The sequence below is a fragment of the Bubalus kerabau genome, chromosome 5 (genome assembly GCF_029407905.1).
Source record: "Bubalus kerabau isolate K-KA32 ecotype Philippines breed swamp buffalo chromosome 5, PCC_UOA_SB_1v2, whole genome shotgun sequence".
NCBI lineage: Eukaryota > Metazoa > Chordata > Mammalia > Artiodactyla > Bovidae > Bubalus > Bubalus kerabau.
In genome coordinates this window covers 73,728,844-73,754,929 of record NC_073628.1, presented here as the reverse complement: position 1 = coordinate 73,754,929, position 26,086 = coordinate 73,728,844, and the positions used below count along the sequence as shown (strand labels likewise).

Sequence of the window (26,086 nt, the reverse complement as noted above, 5' to 3'; positions counted from 1 at the left end):
ACCTTATTCACAACCAGGATTAACTCAGGAACTAGTTCTATACTCATGATTGTTGTTGTTTAGTTGCTAATTTGTGTCTGACTCTTTTGCAACCCATGGACTGTAGCCTGTGAGCCTCCTCTGTCCATGGGATTTCCTAGGGAAGAATAATGGAGTCAGTTGTCATTTCCTTTTCTAGGGGATCTTTCTAACCCAGGGATCAAACCTGAGTCTCCTTCATTGGCAGGCAGATTCTTTACCACTCAGCCACCAGGGAAACCCCATACTCATGATTACAAAATCTATAAATCCTAGGTTTGTATTGTCATCATGCTGTCAGTGATCTTTCATAGTTCAATTATTTTTCTTCCAACTTTTAAGATACCTTAGCATGAAATAAAGATGCTCAATGGGTTAGCTGCAAGAGCTGAACAGCCTTGTGTCCTGTAAATCCTCCCTGTGTACCTTTCATTTCAGTGATGCTGAACTCTGTATCAGTCTTTTTTTGCATTTGTAAAACCACAGAACTTCTTGACTGTGGGAGGACTACTTTCCCCCTGCTAAAACCACTCATTGGCATTTCAGGGGACTCCAAGGAGCTCCGGTTCTTTATGTCTCCATGCAAAAAGAATTCAGTGAGAGGCAATATGATAGATAAGTGATTTATTAGAACAGGATGCTTGCGAGGTTTACAAACAGGTGGGTGAGATGATGTTGCATCTCAAGGACTTAGTGGGCTATAGTTTTATAATCAAAGGAAAACTGGGGGAGAGGGAAAAGAGTATTTTCTTCCTCATTCTTGAGTAGAAGTTATGCTTCCATCATTAACTCCTCCTCCATGTCAGATGGGGAAATTTTCTTGTCCCTCCATGATCAAGATAGAACTGCCTTAGTGCTATGAAAAAATTATTTTAGGTCTCAACATAATGAGGGTCTGTCTCTTTGAAATGTCACCTTTCCAAAATTATTGTTTTTTAAGTGTGCAGAGAGCATGTCTTAGGAGTCATTGACTTACTGAGTTCCTGGGTAGGATGTGGGTGTCATGCCACCATTATTTTATTGTTTTGGGGCATGTCTCATGATTCTGTTACATGGTTTTATTGCTAAGCAAGCCTGCTTGGTTTTGTGGTTAAGCAAATCTGCTTTCTTAAGTAATCATTAACTTACAGGGGTCTTCCATACTTTTTTCTTTACTTAAAATCCCCTAGTGGGATTAACTATTTAATTATGTATTTTGCCCCTTTACTCTGTCTCTAACACTACTGTTTATTCAGATTAACCCTACTTCTCCTTTAACTCAGGCAGTTTCAGATTCTTTTGGAAATCTTTTCTTATCTCAAACTCTGAATGAGATATGCTTAGTACTTTTGTGAAATCCTCACAATTAACTTAATGCTCTGCATTTGTGTTCCCAACTAGACCAGGAAGTTTTATGTCAAAGATTGTACCATATTTAGTGATACTTCCTTCAGGGCTTGGCATCATGTCTGAATGTGGTCAGTTCTCAAATATTTTATGAGTAAATGAATGGAGTGAGTGAATGAATGATGACATAATCCAGTGTTGGAGTGAAGAGATTTGGAAAACAGGACAATCTGTTTGGAATCTAGAGGAGAGTGAAAAAGCTGGCTTAAAACTCAGCATTCAAAAAAAAACACACAAAGATCATGGCATCTGGTCCCATCACTTCATGGCAAATAGATGGGGAAACAATGGAAACAGTGACAGACTATTTTCTTGGGCTCCAAAATCACTGCAGATGGTGACTGCGGCCATGAAATTAAACCAAGACACTTGCTCTTTGGAAGAAAAGCTATGACCAACCTAGTCAGCATATTAAAAAGCAGAAACATTACTTCGCCAACAAAGGTCTGTCTGATCAAAGCTATGGTGTTTCCAGTAGTCATTTATGGACGTGAGACTCGGACTATAAAGAAAGCCAAGCACGGAAGACTTGATGCTTTTGCACTGTGGTGTTGGAGAAGACTGTTGAGAGTCCTTTGGACTGCAAGGAGATCCAATCAGTCTATCCTAAAGAAAATCAGTCCTGAATATTCATTGGAAGGACTGATGCTGAAGCTTGAACTCCAATACTTCGGCCACCTGATGTGAAGAATGGGCTCATTGGAAAAGACCCTGATGCTGGTATAGATTGAAGGCAGGAGGAGAAGGGGATGACAGAGGATGAGATGGTTGGATGGCATCACCGACTCAATGGACATGAGTTTGAGTAAACTCTGGGAGTTGGTGATTGACAGGGAAGCCTGGCGTGCGGCAGTCCGCGGGGTCATAAAGCAGAACTTGACTGAGTGACTGAACTGAACTGATGAAGATATAGATGAGAGGTATTGATGGATTATTGAATATGTAGCAGAAAAACGGAGAAGGCAATGGCACCCCACTCCAGTACTCTTGCTTGGAAAATCCCACGGACGGAGGAGCCTTGTGGGCTGCAGTCCATGGGATCGCTAGGAGTCGGACACGACTGAGCATCTTCACTTTCACTTTTCACTTTCATGCCTTGGAGAAGGAAATGGTAACCCACTCCAGTGTTCTTGCCTGGAGAATCCCATGGACGGGGGAGCCTGGTGGGCTGCCATCTCTGGGGTCGCACAGAGTCGGACACAACTGAAGCGACTTAGCAGCAGCAGCAGCAGGAAAAAACTGAAGGGCAAAAACAGGTTTATGAGGCAAATACAGAGAAAACTGAAAAGATTTCATTAATAACTGGGAAGTTTGGAGGAGCACTAAAGATGACCTTAAAGTTTTGAACAAAGTTCTTCACAACTTGCTTTGCAAGTAGGAATTACAAAGAGGAGCCTTCCTTAACGCTTGGGTTGTGTATTACAATTATTTTCTACTCCCCACTGTCCTACTTCCCACCCTCTACCCCTAGTGTTTTCAATCTGTCTTCAAAACAACCTCCATAATGAAAACTGTTTTCTTTTTAAAATACAAGTGTGATTACATGTCTAAAGAAACTCTATGCTCCATAAGTTCTCCTTCTCTTAGCAACTCTCTCAAGACCCTTTTACAGTGTTTTAGATTGTGGATCTGTAGCCTGATTGTCCTTCTAAGTATCTTGACCTTAATTGCAGTGTTTCCCGAGTCTCTGAAAACTGTCCTTTCGTCCATGTTCTTCCTGCTTGCCTTCCCTCATAGTTGCTTCTGCCCTGCACCTTTCTTCCTCTAGAACTAACCTCTAGTTCCTTTGTACACATATTTTAGGGACCAGAACAAATGCAAATTCCTTTGTAAAAAGCATGCTAAATCTGTTGTCCCTTTTCTCTTCTGTGCTCCTATGGCATTGTTTCCTATTTGCTGTACCATATTTTTTATACAGGTAGATTTTATTAGACATTTATAGGTAGATTTTTATATTAAGTACATTCTGAATTTGTTGAAGGCAAATACTTTCTTCATTTATGTATGTCAAGAACAGAGCAAAGTGTCTGCAATATGGATGTTTAATATAAGAAACTGTGTAAACAAATGAAATTGAGTGAGTTTGGTAAAGAATGATAGTATTGAGAAAAAACATATGTGATAGACTGAAAACCTCAATATATTTTTTAAATGATGAAAGAACCCAACTTTGCTAAATTCTACAAAAATCTCCTCTTTATCTTTAACAAAATTCTCTTTCAGATGATTGTTGATCACTTTGTAGTCTTTTCCAATGATGGTGATTGGTTGCTCACTGCTGTCCATTCTCTATTCAGTCAAAAAAACCAACAAAAAACAACACACAGTATAACTTAAACTAGTGGTTCTCTTTTTTGTCCCTCACAATTCATCTCTCGCCGAATTCTACAGTATCCTTTGTTCTTCACAGATATATTCACACTCAGCCTTTTGAGTTCTGTTACTGCCCAGAAGATAGATGGAGTTTCTTTAAAAATTATATACATTTTCTTCACATTTCATGTCAAGGAAAAAAATACATAAAGAGTGTCTTTCTCTCGCATTTCTCGGGACTTCTTTCTTTTGCATTTGGCATTTTTGATCTTTTTGGTTTTTCACGATTCTGGCTCTATATCCTGTCTGTTGTCTGAAGCAGTGTTGCTGCCTAGTAAATATGAGGTAGTGAGTAGTACTCAAACATTTTCAGTTACTTGGAAAAAGAAGTTATTTAAAGTGTGTGTTCTGAATGACCTTCTCTTTAAATAGAGTAAATTTCCCACTCCTTTCCTGCCCAATAATCTAACCTCTTGCATTTTCTTCTAGGTTGGTGTCTTAATGACTTTCACAGTACCTATCAATTGGGTGTTGTCTGCAGATTTCATTAATAGAGTAATTATTCTTGCCAATCACTAATGACAACCTGAAAACTGGAATTCTTTATCAATTCCCCTCTTAGTCCATAAATATGTAATTTTAAATGACAGGGCTTGAATTCAAGTTCATATAAAATGTTATTTAATAGTAACATTATTTAAAAATAATATTGTACTTTTATGCCTATGTAGTTCCTCAGTTCCATTATATTTCAGTTTTATTCATTTTATTTTTTACTCTTTTTCAGTAGTCTGTGCTAAGCCTATCCTTTAGAATAGATATTCCTTTGAAACTCTGCTTTGAGCACAAGTGGTGTAGCCCCCTGGGGAGTTAAATGTAATTTGTTTGATTGGATACTCAAGCTTTTCAATTGTTTTATTTTCCTTAGAGAAACAAAACCTTTCTAGCTTTCAGGTCAATTGGTGTAATGGTTGGATTCAGATGGAGTGACACTTTCTCCCACTTGTAAGTCTCTAGTTCCTTGGAGAAATCCTTGAGAAATCTGTTGACAACTTGCTGTCATCTAGCTAGTCTAATGGTATAAATGACTTAGACACTGATTCCGAGTAGCGTGAAAGGCTAATGGTAAAGTGAAATTTTGTGAAGCTCTCAAGTGCATTTCGGGTAAGTTACTTAGGCAGTCCCCACATTTATCTCTCACAGTGAGTGTTTCAGGTCTTCACTGGTTTTTCTTCTTTCTTTTTTGGCTAGGGAAAGGAATTTACCATTTTAACCTGCTCAGACACAGCAGCAGCTGATCACAAATGGTACTATTGGGAGGTATAGAAAAGAACATGATGATTAGAACATGTGTCGTAGGAATCTGGGAAAGTAGAAAGCAGATGAGATCAGGTTGGCAAAAGAAACCACAGTCCAAAATACACACAGGAGAGTGAAGTTGTGGTGGAGGAGAGAACTGAGTGGTGGGTGTCATAAGCCTGGAGCTGACAGACTCCAGGGGCAGGAGGACTCCGTGGGCAGAAGGCACAGCAGACTCCGTGACTGCCGGGGACAGGAATTGGCAAGCAGCACTTGGAGTGACAATCTGGGTCAGATTCTCCCACGGTACCCCATCAAAAGGCACCAGGCAGTGGTGACAGCTGACCTCAGTTTGGAGCATACAGAGTGGACTCTAGGCCAGAAGAAGGCAGACTGATGAAACCCAGGTGAAAGGGGGTCCTTGCCCCGAGAAAATGAGTTGTCCTGCATACCCGCCCTTGCCCTGCAGTTATCAGATCTGATCTAGAGAAAGTAGAGATGTGTCCACAGGCAGATCCATCGTGCTTCTAAGAGGGGTTTCAGAGATAGAAACAGAAAGAATGGATGGGGAAAAAAATCACAGATAATAGCAACAGTTATGTTAAAGTTGTGGAAAGAAATCTCTTAGATTAGAAGGATTCTGTGCTGGTGCTGGGACTAATACAGTGACTGACTGGAGTTGATGTTATTGTGTGTGTATGTGTGCACGTGTGCATGTGTGCATGCACAGGAATGTGCATGATGAGGTATGGGTGGGGAAAGGAGAACAAGCGAATTAAACTAGAAATACTTTGAGAGAAAATTTATACCTGCAGAATTAAAATATGACAACATGGTAGAAAGTTATTGAGTGATTATTTAGGCCGGCTCGGACATTAAAGGACTCTCTGAGATGGCAATAGACAAGTGAGGTCTGAGTGACAATAAACCCTGCATCCCTTCATACCCATCACTGGTTCTAAAAAAAGTCTCATTAAGTCCTAAAAGCTCAACTGAGTATTTAAACATTATAATTCAAAGGTGAATTTGTGGAAGGTAGAAGTAAACTACTACCTAGTCATACTTAAGTGAATGGGAAGGTACACTAACCTAACAACATCCATTGTTACACATATCAGGAGATAAAAAAGCGCTAGTGAAATATCAGAGACAGTATTACGTGGGAGATGATAGATAAGCTGATTTTTATATTACCCATTATAACCATAGCAGTTCTCTCCCTTCCCTTTTGTTTTACCCTTTAATAGCCACCTTCACTCTTGATTTCCTCTTTCTAAAAATATACTGAAGTCAGTTATTATAGCAGTTATTATAAACTCATTGTTTTTGGCAAGTCAACACGTGACTATTTCTCCCACCCATTATTTTTATTCTGGGCCTCACGTTTCTGGAGCCTGTCAGCCTTTAGAGAAATTTAATCTCTTTGCAAAAAAAAGATTCCAAATACACCACCAAATGTAGGGATTTTTTTTTTTTTTTTGACAGCTGCTGCTTACGTTGGGAAAAATGGTTTGGGAAGAAATATGTAAGAATTGGACTATATAAATGTGAATTGTAAAAAGACAAAATGAATATTATTTTCAAGAGCACCACTTGAATCTGGTTATCCATTTGCTAGTATAAATTTCTTCAGAGAATAATGAAAGCATTCATTTATTTTGCTCTAACTGATGACACAATCTTAGGTTTTTTCTTTGCTGTTTTTGCAAACGGATGAAAGAAAGGAAACTTTACTGAATGTTCTACATTTGACCCACAAATAGCTACTTTTGGTTTTAGGGCTGATATAATCCTTACCTTAAAAAAAAAAATGCCTATTTGCTGCTGTCATTTTTCCTGTCAAAACCAAATTAAATGTGTGTGCTCTCCATTACTGATTGAAGAAAAAACTGCTTAGACAATTACTATCTCACCAGCTTTAGGGCAAAGAGCACCACCTTTAAACAAGGGTCACCATGAAGGCTTTATTCTCAGTTCTGAGTGTCTTTAAAGATAAAGCAATTCGTATCAGATTTCATGATACAATTCTCTAAGAGGTTAAAGAGATCCATGTTTTTCCTTTGGCCTAAAATGGCTCTTCTTCATTTAGTTTATGAGACACATTTTCAATAAATTTTGCTCAGTACTCCTGGAGCTGGGGGAAAAAAACAAAAAAATAAAAGCTAAGGATACAGAATGGCTGGAAGATAGGTACTTGTAGAAAAGCATGTGTTTCTTTCAAGAATGTAAATTTAATAATCTATTAATTAATTAATGGGATTTTTTGCCTTTGTTGAAGATTTTAGTAGGAGTAACTCCTGCATAGTAGAAGGAGGTATTTTACCTGTTTTGTTTATAGAGCAGGACTCCATTTCAACTTACAAATTACTGCTCAGGATCTTTAAGATATTAGTTGAATACTGGCACAGAGTTGAGTTTTTGGATTGTGTACAGATATGATTTCCTACATATCTATCTAGATGTTGAGGATTGAATGATGAGCCTCTGCCTTTGGGTCAGGAATGATTTCACATCTTTGTCTTACTCCCTGAACTTATAAACAGGAATCTGATGTCCACCATTTTCAGACACAATTTGCCCTAGTTATATACAACTGTATCATTAAAATTTAAATAGATTTAAAAAACTGGGAAGGATTTGGGGGGAAAGTAAGAAATGTGGCTTTAAATTCAACACACTGAAAAGAAAAGGATGAGAATGGGTAGTATAAATAGAAGGCTTGGGATAAGTTTAAGGCTTCTTTCCATTTTCTTGTGTTTTTCTATGCCTGGTGGTGGTGGTTTAGTCACTAAGTCATGTCTGACTCTTGCAACTCCATGGACTGTAGCCTGTCAGGCTCCTCTGTCCATGGGGTTCTCCAGGCAAGAATACTGGAGTGGGTTGCCATTTCCTTCTCCAGAGGATCTTCCTGACCTGGGAATTGAACCTGGGTCTTCTGCACTGCAGGCAGACTCTTTACCAACTGAGTTACAAGGGAAGCCATTTTCTGTTCTTGCTGTTGCTGCTAAGTCTCTTCAGTTGTGTCTGACTCTCTGCGACCCCATAGACGGCAGCCCACCAGGCTCCTCTGTCCCTGGGATTCTCCAGGCAAGAATACTGGAGTGGGTTGCCATTTCCAACAACTCACTCATTTCCTATCTTCTGCCACTTCTGCCTTTTGCTAATTTCTGTTAGTCTTTCAAGTTAGTGTAGTTAATCTTTCAGTCCTTAGTTTAGATGAAGCTTCATTCATTCAGTGAATATTTAATAAGTTCCTAATAGTTGCTAGTTATCACTCTGGGGAATGAGGTAACAGTAGTAAACAAAACAGCAAAAGGAAACAAAGCCAAACTTCTTATAGAGTTTAGATTCTACGCAGGAAGAGGAGACTAAAAAGTGGAAAAATAAATAAAATATGCAGTATGTTTGGTGTGGACAGAGAGAATAGCTGATAGGGAAGGGGGTTAGCAAGGATGGTACTACAGTTTTAGGGTATTAGGAGGGATTTTGCTAAAATGACAATTAAAAAAATTAAGGAAACATCTGAAGGAGGTGTGGCAAATAGCCAGCAGGTGTCTGTAGGAGTAATGTCAAGGAGTAGGAACAGAAAATGTGAAGGCTTTGAGGAAAATGGGTGCCTGGAATGTTTGAGGCAGGTGTGTGCTCAGACACTCAGTCGTGTCCAACTCTTTGCAACCCCATGTACTGTAGCCTGCCAGACTTCTCTTTCCATGGGATTCTCCAGGCAAGAATACTGGACTGGGTTTCCATTCCTCCACCAGGAGAGCTTCCCAATTCAGAGATTGAATCCATGTCTCCTGTGTCTCCTGCACCATTGGAAGGCAGATTCTTTACCACTACCACCAACCAGGAAGCCCTTGAGGGCAGTGTAGCTAGATCAGAGAGCACACGGACATACTAATAAAGACAAGTCCTAGGTAGCAAGGAAACAGATTGAATGAGGATTTGTAGAATTTATTGAAAAAGACCCTGATGCTGGGAAAGATTGAGGGCAAGAGGAGAAGAGAACGACAGAGGATGAGATGGTTGGATGGCATCACTGACTCAGTGGACGTGAGTCTGAACAAACTCAGGGAGATAGTGAAGGACATCTCAGCCTGGTGTGCTGCAGTTCGTGGGGTCACAAAGAGTCAGACATGACTTAGCAACTGAACAACAACTTGGTGCAAGATCCAGTTGCTTTATATGCAGTAAATCAGTGAAGATTAGTAGAAATATCATCACACAAAAATACACAAAAATAAACACAAAATGGCTTAAAAGGCTTAAATGTAATACACAATATGACAAACTCATAGAAGAGAACATAGGCCAGATATTCTTGGACAAATTTTACCAGTGCAAATTGATAAATATTGATAAAAGCAATATTTTAAAAAGCAATATTTATTGATAAAAAGTAAATATTGATAAAAGCAAAAATAAGCAAATGGGACATAACTGAACTTATAAGCTTTTTACAGCAAAGGAAACCATAAACAGAATGTAAAGATAACATACAGACTGGGAGAAAATATTCACAAATGATGCAACTGACAAAGGGTTAATTTCCAAAATATACAAACAACTCATACAACTTAATAACAAACAAACAATCCAATTGAAAAGCAGTAGAATACCTAAATAGACATTTCTCCAAAGAAGACATACAGATGGCCAGTAAGGACATGAAAACATGCTCAGTGTTGCTAATTAAGAGAAATGCAAATAAAAATTACAATGAGGTACCACTTCACACCAGTCAGAATTTGTTGTTTAGTCGCTCAGTCACGTCTGAATGTTTGTAACTGCATGGACTGCAGCACGCCAGGCTTCTTTGTCCTTCACCATCTCCCAAGAGCTTACTCAAATGCATGTGCATTGAGTCGGTGATGCCATCCAAGGATCTCATCCTTGACCCTTTTTGTATAGTTCTGTGTATTCTTGCTACCGCTTCTTAATATCTTCTGCTTCTGTTCCATACCATTTCTTTCCTTTATTGTGCCCATTTTGCATGAAATGTTTCCTTGATTCTAATTTTCTTGAAGAGATTTCTCATCTTTCCCGTTTTATTGTTTTCCTCTATTTCTTTGCATTGATCACTTAGGAAGACTTTCTTATTTCTCCTCGCTATTCTTTGGAACTCTGCATTCAGATGGGTATATCTTTTCTTTTCTTCTTTGCCTTCCACTTCTCTTCTTTTCTCAGCTATTTGTAGGGCCTCCTTAGACAACCATTTTGTCTTTTTTCGTTTCTTTTTCTTGGGAAAGGTTTTGATCACCGCCTCCTGTACAATGTCATGAGCCTCTGTCCATGGTTCTTCAGGCACTCTATCTATCAGATCTAATTGATTAAAACAGTCCTGGGAGCCACAGTGTACTGGCATAAGTCCTTTCAAAGGAGGTTGCCATTACTGTCATTACCCCTACCATAAGGGTGTTGTCATCTGCATATCTGAGGTTATTGATATTTCTCCCGGCAATCTTGATTGCAGCTTGTGCTTTATCCAGCCCGGCATTTCCCATGATATACTCTGCATATAAGTTAAATAAGCAGGGTGACAATATACAGCCTTGACATGCTCCTTTCCCGATTTGAAACCAGTCTGTTGTTTTACTTCCAGTTCTAACTGTTGCTTCTTGACCTGCATACAGATTTCTCAGGAGCAGGTCAGGTGATTGGGTATTCCCATCTCTTGAAGAATTTTCCATAGTTTGTTGTGATCCACACAGTCAAAGGCTTTGGCGTAGTCAATAAAGCAGAAGTAGATGTTTTCTGGAACTCTCTTGCTTTTTCGATGATCCACTGGATGTTGGCTATTTGATCTTTGGATATAATGTCATTTCTAAATCCAGCTTGAACATCTGAAAGTTCACAGTTCACATACTGTTGAAGCCTGGCTTGGAGAATTTTGAGCATTACTTTGCTAATGTGTGAGATGAATGCAATTGTGTGGTAGTTTGAGCATTCTTTGGCATTGCCTTTCTTTGGGATTGGAATGAAAATTGACCTTTTGCAGTCCTGTGGCCACTGCTGAGTTTTTCAGATTTGCTTGCATATTGAGTGCAGCACTTTCACAGCATCATCTTTTAGGATTTGAAATAGCTCAATTGGAATTCCATTACCTCCACTAGCTTTGTTTGTAGTGATGCTTCCTAAGGCCCACTTGACATTCCAGAATGTCTGGCTCTAGGTGAGTGATCACACCATTGTGGTTATTTGGGTCATGAAGATCTTTCGTTCTTCTGTGTTCTTGCCACCTGTTCTTAATATCTTCTGCTTCTGTTAGGTCCATACCATTTCTGGCCTTTATTGTGCCCACCTTTGCATGAAATGTTCCCTTGCAATCTCTTCTTTTCTTGAAGAGATCTCTAGTCTTTCCTATTCTATTGTTTTCCTCTATTTCTTTGCATTGATCATTGAGGAAGATTTTCTTATCTCTCCTTGAATATTGTGCTGAATATTCATTGGAAGGACTGATGCTGAAGCTGAAACTCCAATACTTTGGCCACCTGATGCAAAGAACTGACTCATTGGAAAAGACCCTAATGCTGGGAAAGATTGAGGGCAGGAGGATAAGGGGATGACAGAGGATGAGATGGTTGGATGGCATCAGTGAATCAATGGACGTGAGTTTGAGTAAGCTCTGAGAGATGGTGAAGGACAGGGAAACCTGGTGTGCTGCAGTCCATGTGATCACAAAAAGTCAGACATGACTGAGTAACTAAACTGAACTGACTAAACTGATCCCTACCATAGTTTGGCCCCAGGCCAAGCTACAGAGAGGGAACACAGCTATATCCATCAGCAGAAAATTGGATTACAGATTTAATGAGCATGGCCTGCCCACCAGAGCAAGACCCAGTTTTCCCCACAGCCAGTCCATCCCACCAGGAAGCTTCCACAAGCCTTTTATCCTCATCTTTCAGAGGCAGACAGACTGAAAGCCACAATTACAGGAAACTAACCAAACATCACATGGATCACAGCCTTGTCAAACTCACTGAAACTATGAGCCATGCCGTGTAGGGTCACCCGAGACGAATGGCTCATGGCAGAGAGTTCTGACAAAACGTGGTCCACTGGAGAAGGGAATGGCAAACCACTCAGTATTCTTGCCTTGAGAACCCCATAAACTGTATGAAAAGGCAAAAAGATACGACACTGAAAGATGTACTCCTCAGGTCAGTAGGTGTCCAATATGCTACTGGAGAAAAGTGGAGAAATAGGTTCAGAAGGGATGAAGAGGCTGAGCCAAAGCATAAACAGTGCTCAGTTGTGGACATGTCTGGTGGTGAAAGTAAAGTCTAGTGCTCTAAAGAACAATATTGCATAGGAACCTGGAATGTTAGGTCCACAAATCAAGGTAAATTGGAAGTGGTCAAACAGAGATGGCAAGAGTGAACATTGACATTTTAGGAATCAGTAAACTGAAATGGACTGGAATGGGTGAATTTAATTCAGATGGCCATTATAGCTGCTACTGTGCGCAAGAATCCCTTAGAGGAAATGGAGTAGCCCTCATAGTCAACAAAAGAGTCCAAAATGCAGTACTTGGGTGCAATCTCAAAAATGGTAGAGTAATCTTTGTTCGTTTTCAAGGAAACCATTCAGTATCACAGTAATCTATGTCTATACCCCAACCACTAATGCCAAAGAAGCTGAAGTTGAATGGTTCTTTGAAGACCTACAAGACCTTATAGAACTAACATCAAAGAAAAATGTCCTTTTCATCATAGAGGACTGGAATGCAAAAGTAGGAAGTCAAGAGATACCTGGAGTAACAGGCAAGTTTGGCCTTGGAGTACAAAATGAAGCCAGGCAAAGGCTAACAGAGTTTTGCCAAGAGAACACACTGGTCATAGCAAATACCCTCTTCCAACAACACAAGAGAAGACTACTCTACACATGGACATCACTAGGTGGCCAATACCAAAATCAGATTGATTATATTCTTTGGAGCTCTATACAGTCAGCAAAAACAAGACCAGGAGCTGGCTATGGCTCAGATTATGAACTCCTTATTGCAAAATTCAGACATAAATTGAAGAAAGTAGAGAACATCACTAGGCCAATCAGATTGGCCATCACCAAAAGCCAAAAATTATAAAAACTAATGAGCAAAAGGAATCTTCATACATTGTTGGTAAGAATGTAAATTGGTGCAGACATTATGGAAAGCAGTATGGATGTTTCTTACACTAAAAATAGAGCTCTCATATGATCCAGTGATCCTACGTTTGTGTAAAAATCCAGAAAACTCTAATTCAAATAGATGCATGCAGGCCAGTGTTCATAGCAGAGTTATTCACAATAGCCAAGATATGAAAACAACCTGAATGTCCATTGACAGATGAATGAATAAAGATGTGGCATATATGCACAATGGAGTACTACTCAGCCATAAAGAAAGAATGAGTTAATGCCATTTGCAACAACATGAATTGACCTAGAAATTATCATACTAAGTGAAGTAAGTCAGAAAGAGAAAGACAAATAACATATGATATCACTTACACGTGGCATCTAAAGCATGGTACAAATGGACTTACTTACAAAACATAAATAGACCCACAGACATAGAAAAAGAACTTTTAGTTGTCAGGGAAAGGATGGAGAAAGGCATAGACTGGGAGTTTGGAACTGACATATAGACACTGCTATATTTAAAATAGATAACCAACAAAGACTTATTGTATGGCAGAAAGTTATGGTTTTATATGAAGGGTATGATGAACAGTTTTATTCCTAGACATGGAAGACATGATAAGAACTTGACTGTAAGGAAAGGAAATTGTAGGCATAAAAACAACTTCCAAATTTAGGCATAGGAAATGTTGAAAAAGTTACTAAGGTGCTTTTTAGCTAATTCTGATAATCTTTTAGAAGTCATCTGTTCTGTATGGATAAAATAGGAAAAAGAAATAAAGATACATTGAGATAATTAAGAGCGTCAGATATTGTGATCATCTGTGTACCCAAAGCATTCTTTTTCAACCATTTTTATAAATTGAAGTATAGTTAATATGCAGTATTTTGTTAACTTCAAGTTCATAGCAGTGATTCATACATATGTGTATACACACTTATATATATATATACACACACACACCTATCTATTTATGTATTTAGGTACTTTTCCATTGTAGGTTATTATAAGATATTGAATATAGTTCCCTGTGATATATACTAATAGTAGGTTCCTTATTATTTGTTTTATGCAACATATGCACACTACCAAAAGCATTCTTAAATGTGGAATTGTGCATAAAATGTTCCTAGATAGTATCTACAGACAATGGGCTGACTCTATCCCCATTCCCTATGAAATCAATAATAAACTATTGGAACATTTTTCCATTGTGTGTGTGTGTAAATTAATAGCTACTTTTTAAAGTAAATAGAATAATAGTTTAGGAAAAAGTAGCCATGAGAGTTTCATATCCACTCAAGATAGGACAAAGAAAATTACTTACATTCCTATGTTAAGTTTCTAGAGATTGATTAAGCTGGAGGTTTGTTCCTAGGAGATTGCAGTATATGGAGAGAGAGCTTTAATAGGTGTCATGGCATGCATACAGGCTTAGTTGTTCAATCATGTCTGACTCCTTGTGACCCCATGGACTGTAGCTCATCAGGATCCTATGTCTGTGGGATTTTTCAGGCAAGAATACTAGAGTGGCTTGCCATTTCCTCCTCTAGAGGAACTTCACAACCCAGGGGTCAAACCTGTGTCTCCTGCATTGCAGGTGGATTCTTTACCCATTGAGCCATCAGGGAAGCCCGATAGATGTCATAGAGAGAGTAGTAAATCCAAAGTACCCTGCTTAGGGTGTAAACATAGTCACTTAGGCATGAATCACTTCCAGGGTCTGGCTTGTCTGAGTTATTCATACAGGAAAAACAGAAGTCTTTATGTCAGAGACAGAGTTCTATTGGAGAGGGGGTTGGGGATGAATGGAGCAGGGAGGAAGGGAGAAGGGACCAGGGAGAGGAGTGTTGAAATGTGTGAGCTCATGGGAGATAATAAAGAGAAACAAAACTAGTCAGAAAATCTTGAATAATATAGCTGTGTCAGAAGTCATTTTCCTGAAGCAGCTTTCACATGGTCAAAGAGAAGAAAGATTTAAGGAGTTATCGGTAAATCAAACCATGTGTATGTGGGAACACATACACATTTCAAATACTTGTGTGCAACCCATGTGATTAATTTCTACAAACAAACTTTCCATAAATAATTACCTCAACTCTTTTTTTCATATTGTTTGGATAAATGTAGCATAGAACATATTTAATAAATTTGTGTATTTATTCATAATTATATGATTCTATAAAAAAACCCATGTTAGTAAATAAGATCACTCTGCAAAGGTGAAGAATTCCTGTATGACACATTTTATCTGTTAAAAATGATGCCTTTTCTTTATTGCTTAGAATTGCAACAATGTAGATTGTGTTGGTGGTTTTATTTTTGGAGTATTTATTAGTCAATCAGTCAATTAGTATTTACTGAGCTTCTGCCCAGCACATAGGGCATGCTCATCAAATTTGCAAATGACACAAATCTTGGAGGATGTTAAATACATTGGATGAAAGACATAGCATCCAAAAAGATTTTGACAGCCTGGAGCAATGGGCTGAATCTAACAAGATGAAATATATTGTGGATAAATATAAATTCCTGTCCTTGGATTCACAAAACTAACTGCATATGTACAGGATGGGGTAGATATGCTTTAACAGTCAGCTCAACTTAATTTATCAGTTTTAGCTATATGATGTCATTGCCAGAAATGTAGCATGCAAGTTTGGATTACATTAAGGTGATAATCTTATTTCAATTTGGTGAGAGGCCACATGTAGAGATTGTAGTATTTCTGGAGCCATATTTTAAAAGAAAGACCCAAAGCCATGTCATATTTAGAACGCCACAGAAGCCAAACACATTTATCTTGAAGAAGACTTGGGAGAAAAATATGTGTGAACTCTTGTGTGGAAAAGGGATTGGATTTGTTTCATGTGGTCTCAGTAATTAGAGCTGGGACCTAAGAATTGAATTTATAAAGAGACATCTTCCAGTTCAATCATTTATAATAGCAAAAGCTGTTCAAAGATGAAAGGTTTCCCAGAGTCTGCAGAATCAGAATAGTGGAGCAGGTGAATCTCAAGAGTCCTCATTTTGGGGATAATACTAATAACATGACAGAGGGGGATCTGAGAACCCGGTAAGATACTATAAGTAAAGCATTCAAAACATTGCCAGGAAAATGGCAAATGATTATATTGCTCATTCGGGTTGTTACCCTTCTTATTATGGGAGGCATTGATATAAAACCTGAATCATCACTGTGTTGAGTTAAAGCAAAGTAACTCAATGGGTGGGTCTGATAAACTAGATGGTGGTTATTTCTAAATGCTAACTAGGTGTAGATAATTAAAATTGGTTAAAACAGTCTCTAGAACCAGTCACTCCTCTCTGTGACTTTGAAAAATGTAACCTTTTTGTATTTAATTCTCTATGATTCCATTTCATTACTTGGAGATAATTCCAAATCTGTCTCGGGTTGTTATAAAGATAAAAGAAAACTTTAGGACAATGCTCAATATGCTAGCTTCTCAATAAATGTGAACACTTTGATAATGCTGAAGGAGTCAATAAAGGATCCTTGTAGGATTTAGGACTTGAGATATATATGTTTTTAAAATACTAAGAATTTAAGTAAATGAAAAGCAGTAGCAAGTTTATTACCATATGGAAATAGCTTAAATATAACATGGAAATAGAATTAAGCATTGTGTGATTATCAGACAGTGAGGAAATCTCACCATTTAGGTGAAGTTGACTCTTGGTGAGCAGTTGGAAGTAAAAGTGGATGGAACGAGAGAGGGAAAACCTCAGAAGACCTTTAGTTTAGGACGGTGAGCAGAGTGGCATTCCACATGCTTTCAGGTAGAGGATGAAACATACATGTGATATTTTAAAATAACCTTATGAAGTTTTCAGAATAAACCGTCTTCCTTATGCTTAAAAATTATAGATGGAATAGTTGAATCTTTTATGCAAATCCTTCTTTAACCTAGAAATAGAAATTCTATTTTAGGACAATTTCTATTTCAGAAAGTCCAAACACTTTTTCCTTCATAAAGTTTTCCCTTCAGATTCATATCTGTAGGGGAAAGTAGTTTTCTTTTTTTGTTTGAAATCTTCAGCATTCAAGATGATGTTCTTTATATTTGTATCACCCATCCTCATCTTCTGAGAGTGAGTCTGAATTTGAGATCTGTTGCCAAACCATTTGTATTAAATCTATGAGAGAGATGTTATTCAAAACGCTTAAAATGGTTTTGCTCTAAAATGAGATCCATCAAATTAATGAAACATATTCTTGGGAGGCTCATAAGTCAGTTCTAGGAAGATAGGTCCCACAAAGAAAGTCCCCAAATAGGTTCTACACCACACATTTATGGATTAAGGCACAACTTTTTGAAGCAACCTCATGAAAAAGACAATAAGCTTCAGTACTTTAGTGAAAAACAACTGTCATCTTTTATAGTGATTCACATACTTTTAGTATACTAAAAATACTTTAAGCTTTCATAGATACAAACTCCTAGAGGAAATGATTGTGATTTTATTTATTTTTTTTTTGGTGTAACTTACAGGGCTACTGTAGATTCTAGGCTCATGCTGTGCTGAAGTAAATTAAAATTAGGCGGATATAGGCAACAGGAAAACTGCAATACTATTTCTCCAGTGAGGAAGTCAGCATAGGGACTCTGCCTATTTTTTCCCCCAGCCTGAATCAGCATTATTTTGCTTTTGTGTTGTTGTTGGTGGCAGTGGTAGCAGTAGCAGTCAGCCTAAGTAGAAAAGCAACAGAAACCTGGCATTTCAGTGAAACAAGAGATTGTTGATAATTACAAGACAGGGGGTGGGGGGGGGGGGTGCTGGTTGTATTTTTTCCCTTGGTAGCCTCTCAGCAGTTGTATGATTTTCTAGAATTTTGAATTATGATCCTCTCTAATCAGGCATGGGGATGGTGAGGAATTCTACCTTTTTTTTTTTTTTTGAGTCTAATATACTCTGGAGCACAAAGGAATGAGTACAGCCTATCACAGAGACACAGATTTGACCCCCCTCCAAAAAAAAAAATCAGTAAAGTAAAATTTGAAGGCCTGAGAGACTGAAGGCTTGAGAATGACATGCCCCCTTGTATCTTCTTTCTGAAATGTTTTTGGGGATCTTGTGAGGGCGTAAAGCTTTTCTACAGCTGCTACTAGTTTTGCCAATTCATTCCTTCAAGCCACACCAATAAACATGTCCAAACTCCTCTAATCCTCAGAGAGGTGGAGAAAGATAGAGAGGAAGTTCACTTGAGCAGAAGGCTTTCTTTTTACAGATCAGAAATTCCATCGTATATATTCCTATTCCCTTAAATAACTGGCAAGGGGATCATCAGGATGAGCTATGGCAAAGAGTCACCATCATGGTCACAGTGTCAGTGTGATGGGGCCCCAGACCTGAATTGCAAAGTAGTTTAGAGAATCTTGGAATATAAAACATGATACAGAACACCAAAGAGGATTTAATCTTATTTATAGAAAGGTAGTTGGTGGTGGTGGGTGGGGGAGAGGCCACACCAGGCAAGAGTGACTTGGGATCATCATTAATCATTTTTTAAGTACCAACAAAGTGAAAACATTCTTCTGGAATTCACTGCAAGTGACACTGAATCCTTCTACTAAGTAAATATGTGATGAGTTGATAAAAAAAAAAAAAAAGAGAAAAGAAGGTCCCGAACTCTTGACTACAGATATAATACAGTGAATACAGAAAATCAAAAGCATGCTTTCTATCTGACTCAAAATAAAGGTGCACTTAAACTTGTAAAAGACAACATTTTTATTTGAATGATATGACAGAACTGTCACAGGAGTGTTACCTGCTATAAAGAAAGCCAAAGAATTATTACCTTTATTAGACCAGTGACACTGAGCTTTAGCCATACATTTCTAACTTCTGTCCCTCTACAGAGACAATTTTCTTTTCTTAAATAAACTGTCATGCTAGTGTTAATATATTGTTGGCTCTCTCATGCTCTGAGAATACTGCTGATATAAAACATGTATATGTTAGATTGGTAATAGTATCTTTAGTGGAGCTGACTAGAACAAATGTGTTTCCCTCATGGCTGCGCTAATGTGATAAAGGAAAATTGGCTGTTCATCAGCTTTTGGCTGGGTAAAGACAGTAGAGATGGAACCACATTCTTTTTTATGCATTAATACCTTCGAGAACTTTCCACGAGTTATATTTCATGTGCCTGCATGTTGCGCAGAGATGTTGTAAAACATGAGATAATGCTACAAATAACAAAGTAGAAAAGCCTGTATCTTTTATAATGATAACAGTCAAACACCAAATGACAGTAACAGGCTGTAAAAAATGGCATGCAAAAAAAAAAAAAAAAAAGGAGCAGAAGGGTATATATCCAGGTCCGTGAAGAGCTAGTGTGTGATTTTTGGTCTTTATGTTAACGCTTTGTTTTATAATTAAGTCAAATGGAACACAAGGTCGATGCATTTAGGAAAAAATATGGTTTTAAATGAAAGCAGGTTGGATAGAGAGGAAAAAAGCCAAACTGAATAAGTTTTTGACGAACTGATATATTGATATCGCCAAGAAATTTTTATAATTGCCAATAGTGTATGTGTGTAATTTTTTTTTTAAAGATGGGGACTTTGAAAAGAGTTCCTAAGGCAATTACTCACATGATTTAAAAATATTGGAGGGTGGTTGTTTATTTTCATTAATTTTTGAAAGGCTGTTTTAATATAATTTCATTTTGATATTTTTATTTAAGATGTTAGCATCTAACCTTCAACTACAAGATATTATGTTTCTCTCAATGAAGTAATCTGCGTAACTTTTTATGATATAATCCAGGGGTAGTCAAATTATAGCTCGTGGTACAAACCTGGCTGGCCACCTATTTTTATAAAAGTTTTGCTGAAACACATTTGTGCCCATTTATATATGTATCGTTTGTGGCTGCTTTCCTATTACAGCAGAGTTGAACAGTTGTGACCTGAACCATTTAGACCACAAAATCAAATCATTTGGCATACAAATAAAAAATATTTATCTGTTTACAGAAAAAGCTTGTTGACTTCTGGTGTAGAGGGTTGTTAGAGTACCTGATTAATTAGCCTAGACTATGGTCAGCAGATTTTTGCTATTCTGTATGGAGAAGGCAATGGCTACCCACTCCAGTACTCTTGCCTGGAAACTCCCATGGACAGAGGAGCCTGGTAGGCTGCAGTCCATGGGGTCACGAAGAGTTGGACACCGGACACGACTGAGCGACTTGACTTTCACTTTTCACTTTCATGCATTGGAGAAGGAAATGGCAACCCACTCCAGTGTTCTTGCCTGGAGAATCCCAGGGACGGGGGAGCCTGGTGGGCTGCCGTCTGTGGGGTTGCACAGAGTCGGACACGACTGAAGCGACTTAGCAGTAGCAGCAGCAGCATGGAGAAGTGCAGGTGAAAATTACCAACTGGATACCAACACCCAAGAAAATAAATGTTTATAAGGAGTCTTTGTGTTAGCAACCTAAATTGAATTATATTCATATGTAATACATTTCTAGTGTATCTGGTTTTGAATATTTTTGCCTTTTGCATTCATTTCTGTTTATTTCCAAATATGACTGTAACAAATTTAACTAGTAGCTAAAGAAGCAGTGTCTCCAGAACAACTTATGAAGGCATGGAAGACAGAGCTGTGAAATATATGGGACAAACAGTTATGCAAACCTTTGAATACCTTGGTATGTATGATCCAGCACAGAATTATTATATCTAGGTTTATGTCTAGATATAAAAACACAAGATATACCATTTGACCATTAAAATAAATTCCTAGTCTCTCCAACGGAAGGAAGTGGAGAAGTGGGAAGTTAACTTGAGAAAGCTTGCTAACGGCAGTTATTATAAAATAAAAGATTATGCAATTAATAATGGTAATAATTTCTTACAGGTATATCAGACAAAAATCAGTTTCTTCATCAATGGTTTGGAAAAGGATAATGCAGCTTTTGATGCAAGAACTCTAAGTGGTTCAATTACAGATTTTGCCTCTGGTACCATGCAAATAGGACAGAGCTTAAATGGTAAGTTTAGATTTCAGAAAATTATTTGTTTTATTTAATTACACTGTTCCTCAAAAAATGTGTCAAAAATATTTAAAAATACCCAGGTGTATTTGTTTCCTAGGGCTTCTGTAATACATTAGCACCAATTGGGTGACAGTTTAATAAAGCAGATTTCATCCCCCTGTGATTCTGGAGCGTAGAAGTCTGAAATCAAGGGCTCAGTGTTGGCCTCTTCTGGAAGTTCTGAGGGGGAGTTCATTCCATGCCTCTCTCTTTCTGGTGGCTTCTAGCAATACTTAGTGTTCCTTGGCTTGTAGCTATTAATATATAACTTCAGTCTTTGCCTCCATCTTCACCTGGCCTTCTCCCCGTCTCATCTCTTTTAAAGACACTTGTGATCAGATTTAGGTCCCAGCCTAATCCAGTATTTTCTCATCTTGACATCCTTAATTACATCTGCAAAGACTCTTTTTCCAAATAAAGTCACAATTGCAGGTAGTCTTATTTGTTGAAGGCCATTATTTAACCCACTATTATCAGAGAATCTTTAAAATGTCTTTATCATTTTTTCAAAGTAAGAACAATATGTAATAAACTATATTTTTAAAATTTATTTTTATCTAAGTAAAGTTGAGTTACAGTGTTGTATTAATTTCTGTTCTACAGCACAGTGACTCGGTTACATATATATATATTCATTCTTTTTCATATTTTTTTCCATTATGGTTGTCATAGGCTATTGAATATCTTTCCCTTTGCTATACAGTAGAATCTTGTCGTTTATCCATTCTATATATACCACTTTGCATCTGCTAACCCTAGATTCCCAATCCTCCTCTCTCCTGCTCCCCTCCCCCTTGGCAACCACAGTTTGTTTTCTGTGTTTCTGATTTTGTTTCTGTTTCATAGATAGGTTCATTTGTGTTAAATTTTAGATTCCACATATACGTGATATTTTATGGCATTTGTCTTTCTCTGACTTACTTCAGATACTCTAGTTGCATCGACGTTGCTGCAAGTGACATTATTTCATTCTTTTGTACGGTGGAGTAGATAGTTTTAAGAAGATAGTGTCATATCCTGAAAAGAACAGAAGCTGAATTTAGAATTCTCTTGCAGTAACTAGCACATTGGTCTACAAAATTGCCTATACTTAAAAATGGGAATATTAATTGCTTTATATTATTAAAAACAGTAAATGATCATTATAAGAAAAACTAAACAACATTAAACTCTACAAAATAGGAAGGATTTTCCTTATTTTGACCTTTATAGATAGAGATAGTTAATTTTGTTATAACCTTCCACCATTTTTGTACATATAGCTAGAGATATAGTTATAAATATAATAATTTTCCAAAAATGAAATTATCATACATATGCTTTCTCTGAGCCCTCTAAAAATAAATACTTCCCCTCCAAATGTTATGAGAAACATGTTAATATGCCTTCTCATTTAAAATGACTGCATTGTGCACAGTTGTATAGCTATAACCAAAACTTTTTAAACACAATGTTATTAATGAACATGTGGATTACTTCTACTATTTCAAAATTATTAGCAGTTATCTGATCAAAAACACTAAATATATATATATTTATATATTGTATTTGTGTCTGTATCTATTATGCATACACATATATATGCATTTGAGCAATTGTCTGTGCAGTTCCTTAAGACCTTTTCCTTTGGTGTCAGTTTTCAAGTCCCATCTCTCTGCTTACTAGCCATGTGACTTGAAATAACTTTTTATGTCTCTAAACTATAGTTATCTTGAATTTAAAATCATGATGGTGATGATAGTACAGTTTCATGGTGAGGATCAAATGAGGCTATGTCATAGAAAACAGTACTGTTTTTCCAGCATCTGGTACTCAGTAGTTGTTCCATATTTGTTGAATGAATGAATGAATGAATAACTGAGTCTTGTGTATACTAAACTATATTAATATGCAATGCTGTTGTTAATTATAATTATTTTGCTATGTCAAAGAAAACAGTACTGTTTTTCCAGCATCTGGTACTCAGTAGTTGTTCCATATTTGTTGAATGAATGAATGAATAACTGGGTCTTGTGTATACTAAACTATATTAATATGCAATGCTGTTGTTAATTATAATTATTTTGCTATGTCAAAGAAAACAGTACTGTTTTTCCAGCATCTGGTACTCAGTAGTTGTTCCATATTTGTTGAATGAATGAATGAATAACTGGGTCTAGTGTATACTAAACTATATTAATATGCAATGCTGTTGTTAATGATAATTATTTTGCTAACCTAAGTTGATAGAAGTTAGATAGGTTGAAATGGTCATTTTATATTTTAATACATATGGGAATGACTGCCCTAAAGCATAACAACAGATTACCTCATTACCTCATAAGGTTGTGAAAATTTAAAACCTTATTTAAAAATATAAGTATTTGTCTTAAACACTAACTAACCTGACAAATAATCCTTTTTTTTTTCATTTTTGCCGTTCCTCTCACCGAAAAGTATTTTTGGACCCTGCCTTAGAATTATTTGCCATTAGTGAGATTAAGTAGCTTTCCACATATGTCTGGATAATTTGCATGTCATTTGTGAATTCCTTATTGATATTGTATATTCATATTTATACTCTGGAAAATCTATTTGTAAAAGCTCATTAATGTTAATAATATTATGTTACACATTTTTTCCAGCTTTTAGATAGTCCTAACTTTTCATTATAGAAATTAAAAAATATTGTCTTATATTTTAGTCAAGGCAAAAACATTCATGCAACATAATACATGAATATTAACGGATATAGCTTTATGAATTTTTAATCTGTATATATACTTGCATAATTCTCATCCAGAAAAAGTTATCAAACATTTCCTGGATTTCAAACACTCCTGGTGAATACCAACTCTAAAGGGAAACAAAGAGTAGTGTCAGTAGAGACCTATCAGCATAAATTAGTGTTGGCTGTTCTTGAATGTTCAAGCACTTTAAATCATGCAAGTGAGAACTCTTGTGTATGATTTCTTTTCTAAGCACCAATAAGATATATCTCTATAGTGTGCTTCTATTTCTTTAAGCTTTAGGAAATACTTCTTTACTTTTTCAAAGTCGGTATTTTAACCAACGATGCTTGAGAATGTTGGTGTTCCATGTCCTTACCAACACTTAATATTATCATACATTATTGTTGTTTGCCATTCTGGTGTCTTTATGGTGCATTTTCTGATGATTGATGGTATTGAGAACATTTTCATGTGCTTCTTGGCCGTGGTTATGCTCTTTTGTGAACTACTTACATAAGTTTCTGCTAATTTTTAGTTGGAAGGCTTGTCTTTTTTATACCTTAAAGGAATGCAATATTTTGATTTTTGAATTCTTTGAGAGATAAACGGACTTCAAATATAACCTTCTGTGTTACAGCTTATACTATCAGTTTCCTTTGATCAACAGAAGTTCTTAATTTCAGTGAAGTCCAATTTATGTTTATTTTAAACTTAATACTTTTTATGTGATGTTTAGAATATCTTTGCGAACCCTGAAAGTATAAAGTGTAGGAGAACACCCAAAATCTCTAAAGATGTTCTCCTGTGCTTTATTTTAAAAGTGATATTATTTTGCCTCTCAAATTTAGATTGACGTTCTATCTGGGATTGATTTTTGGGTATAGTATGAAGTAGGAGTCAAGATTCTATTTTTTTCCGCACCGGGAATTTTAATTAACCCTGAAACATTTTCATCACTTCTCCACTACTTGCAATGGTACCTTTGTCACAAATTACATCCCTGTTACATGAAGACAGTGAGTTCCTGAACTCCCTATTTTGTTTCAGTGATCTGTTTGCCCATACATATAGTTAAAACATTTAGTTTTCATTTCTGTAGCTTCAGAAGAGTCTTACTGTCTAGAAGGATTTAATTTCTCCAATTTTTTTTAATCTTTCAAGCTTGTCTTGGCTATTATATGAATTTTAGAAGGAGTTTTTTTCAATTTTCACAAAAATTTTGTGGGAATTTAAATCCTTAACTCAATTTTGCGAGAATAGGTGTGTAGAGAATATCAAGTCCTCCAATCCACGAGCAGCATATATTCCTTAATTTCTCCCAGCAATGTTTTTAGTTTTCTGTATACTGGTCTCATTCATATTTGTAGGACTTAGTCCTGTGTGTTTTTTTGTCCTTTTTTTTTTTTTTAAAGATTCAGTTTTGTTTGCTGGAAGATTTTTGATTACAGTTTCAATTTCCGTGCTTGTGATGGGTCTGTTAAGATTTTCTATTTCTTCCTGGTCGAGTTTTGGAAAGTTGTACTTTTCTAAGAATTTGTCCATTTCTTCCTCGTTGTCCATTTTATTGGCATATAATTGTTGATAGTAGTCTCTTATGATCCTTTGTATTTCTGTGTTGTCTGTTGTGATCTCTCCATTTTCATTTCTTAATCTTCCAGCAAACAAAAGCCCAGGTCCAGACGGCTTCACAGCTGAATTCTACCAAAAATTTAGAGAAGAGCTAACACCTATCCTGCTCAAACTCTTCCAGAAAATTTCAGAGGATGGTAAACTTCCAAACTCATTCTATGAGGCCACCATCACCCTAATACCAAAACCTGACAAAGATCCCACAAAAAAAGAAAACTACAGGCCAATATCACTGATGAACATAGATGCAAAAATCCTTAACAAAATTCTAGCAATCAGAATCCAACAACACATTAAAAAGATCATACACCATGACCAAGTGGGCTTTATCCCAGGGATGCAAGGATTCTTCAATATCCGCAAATCAATCAATGTAATACACCACATTAACAAATTGAAAAACAAAAACCATATGATTATCTCAATAGATGCAGAGAAAGCCTTTGACAAAATTCAACATCCATTTATGATCAAAACTCTCCAGAAAGCAGGAATAGAAGGAACATACCTCAACATAATAAAAGCTATATA

The 26,086-nt window shown here is 36.9% G+C and overlaps 1 protein-coding gene across 17 annotated transcripts in view; it reads left to right on the top strand.

Moving 5' to 3' along the window:
- The window catches only part of USH2A (usherin), a 1,013,951-nt gene that overhangs the window by 128,017 nt on the left and 859,848 nt on the right, over nucleotides 1-26,086 (top strand). For all 17 annotated transcript variants that reach the window (XM_055581875.1, XM_055581867.1, XM_055581860.1 and 14 more), the window contains one exon: nucleotides 21,038-21,170. In XM_055581875.1, the coding sequence (XP_055437850.1) occupies nucleotides 21,038-21,170 (133 nt within the window). The remainder of the gene's footprint in view (nucleotides 1-21,037; nucleotides 21,171-26,086) is intronic.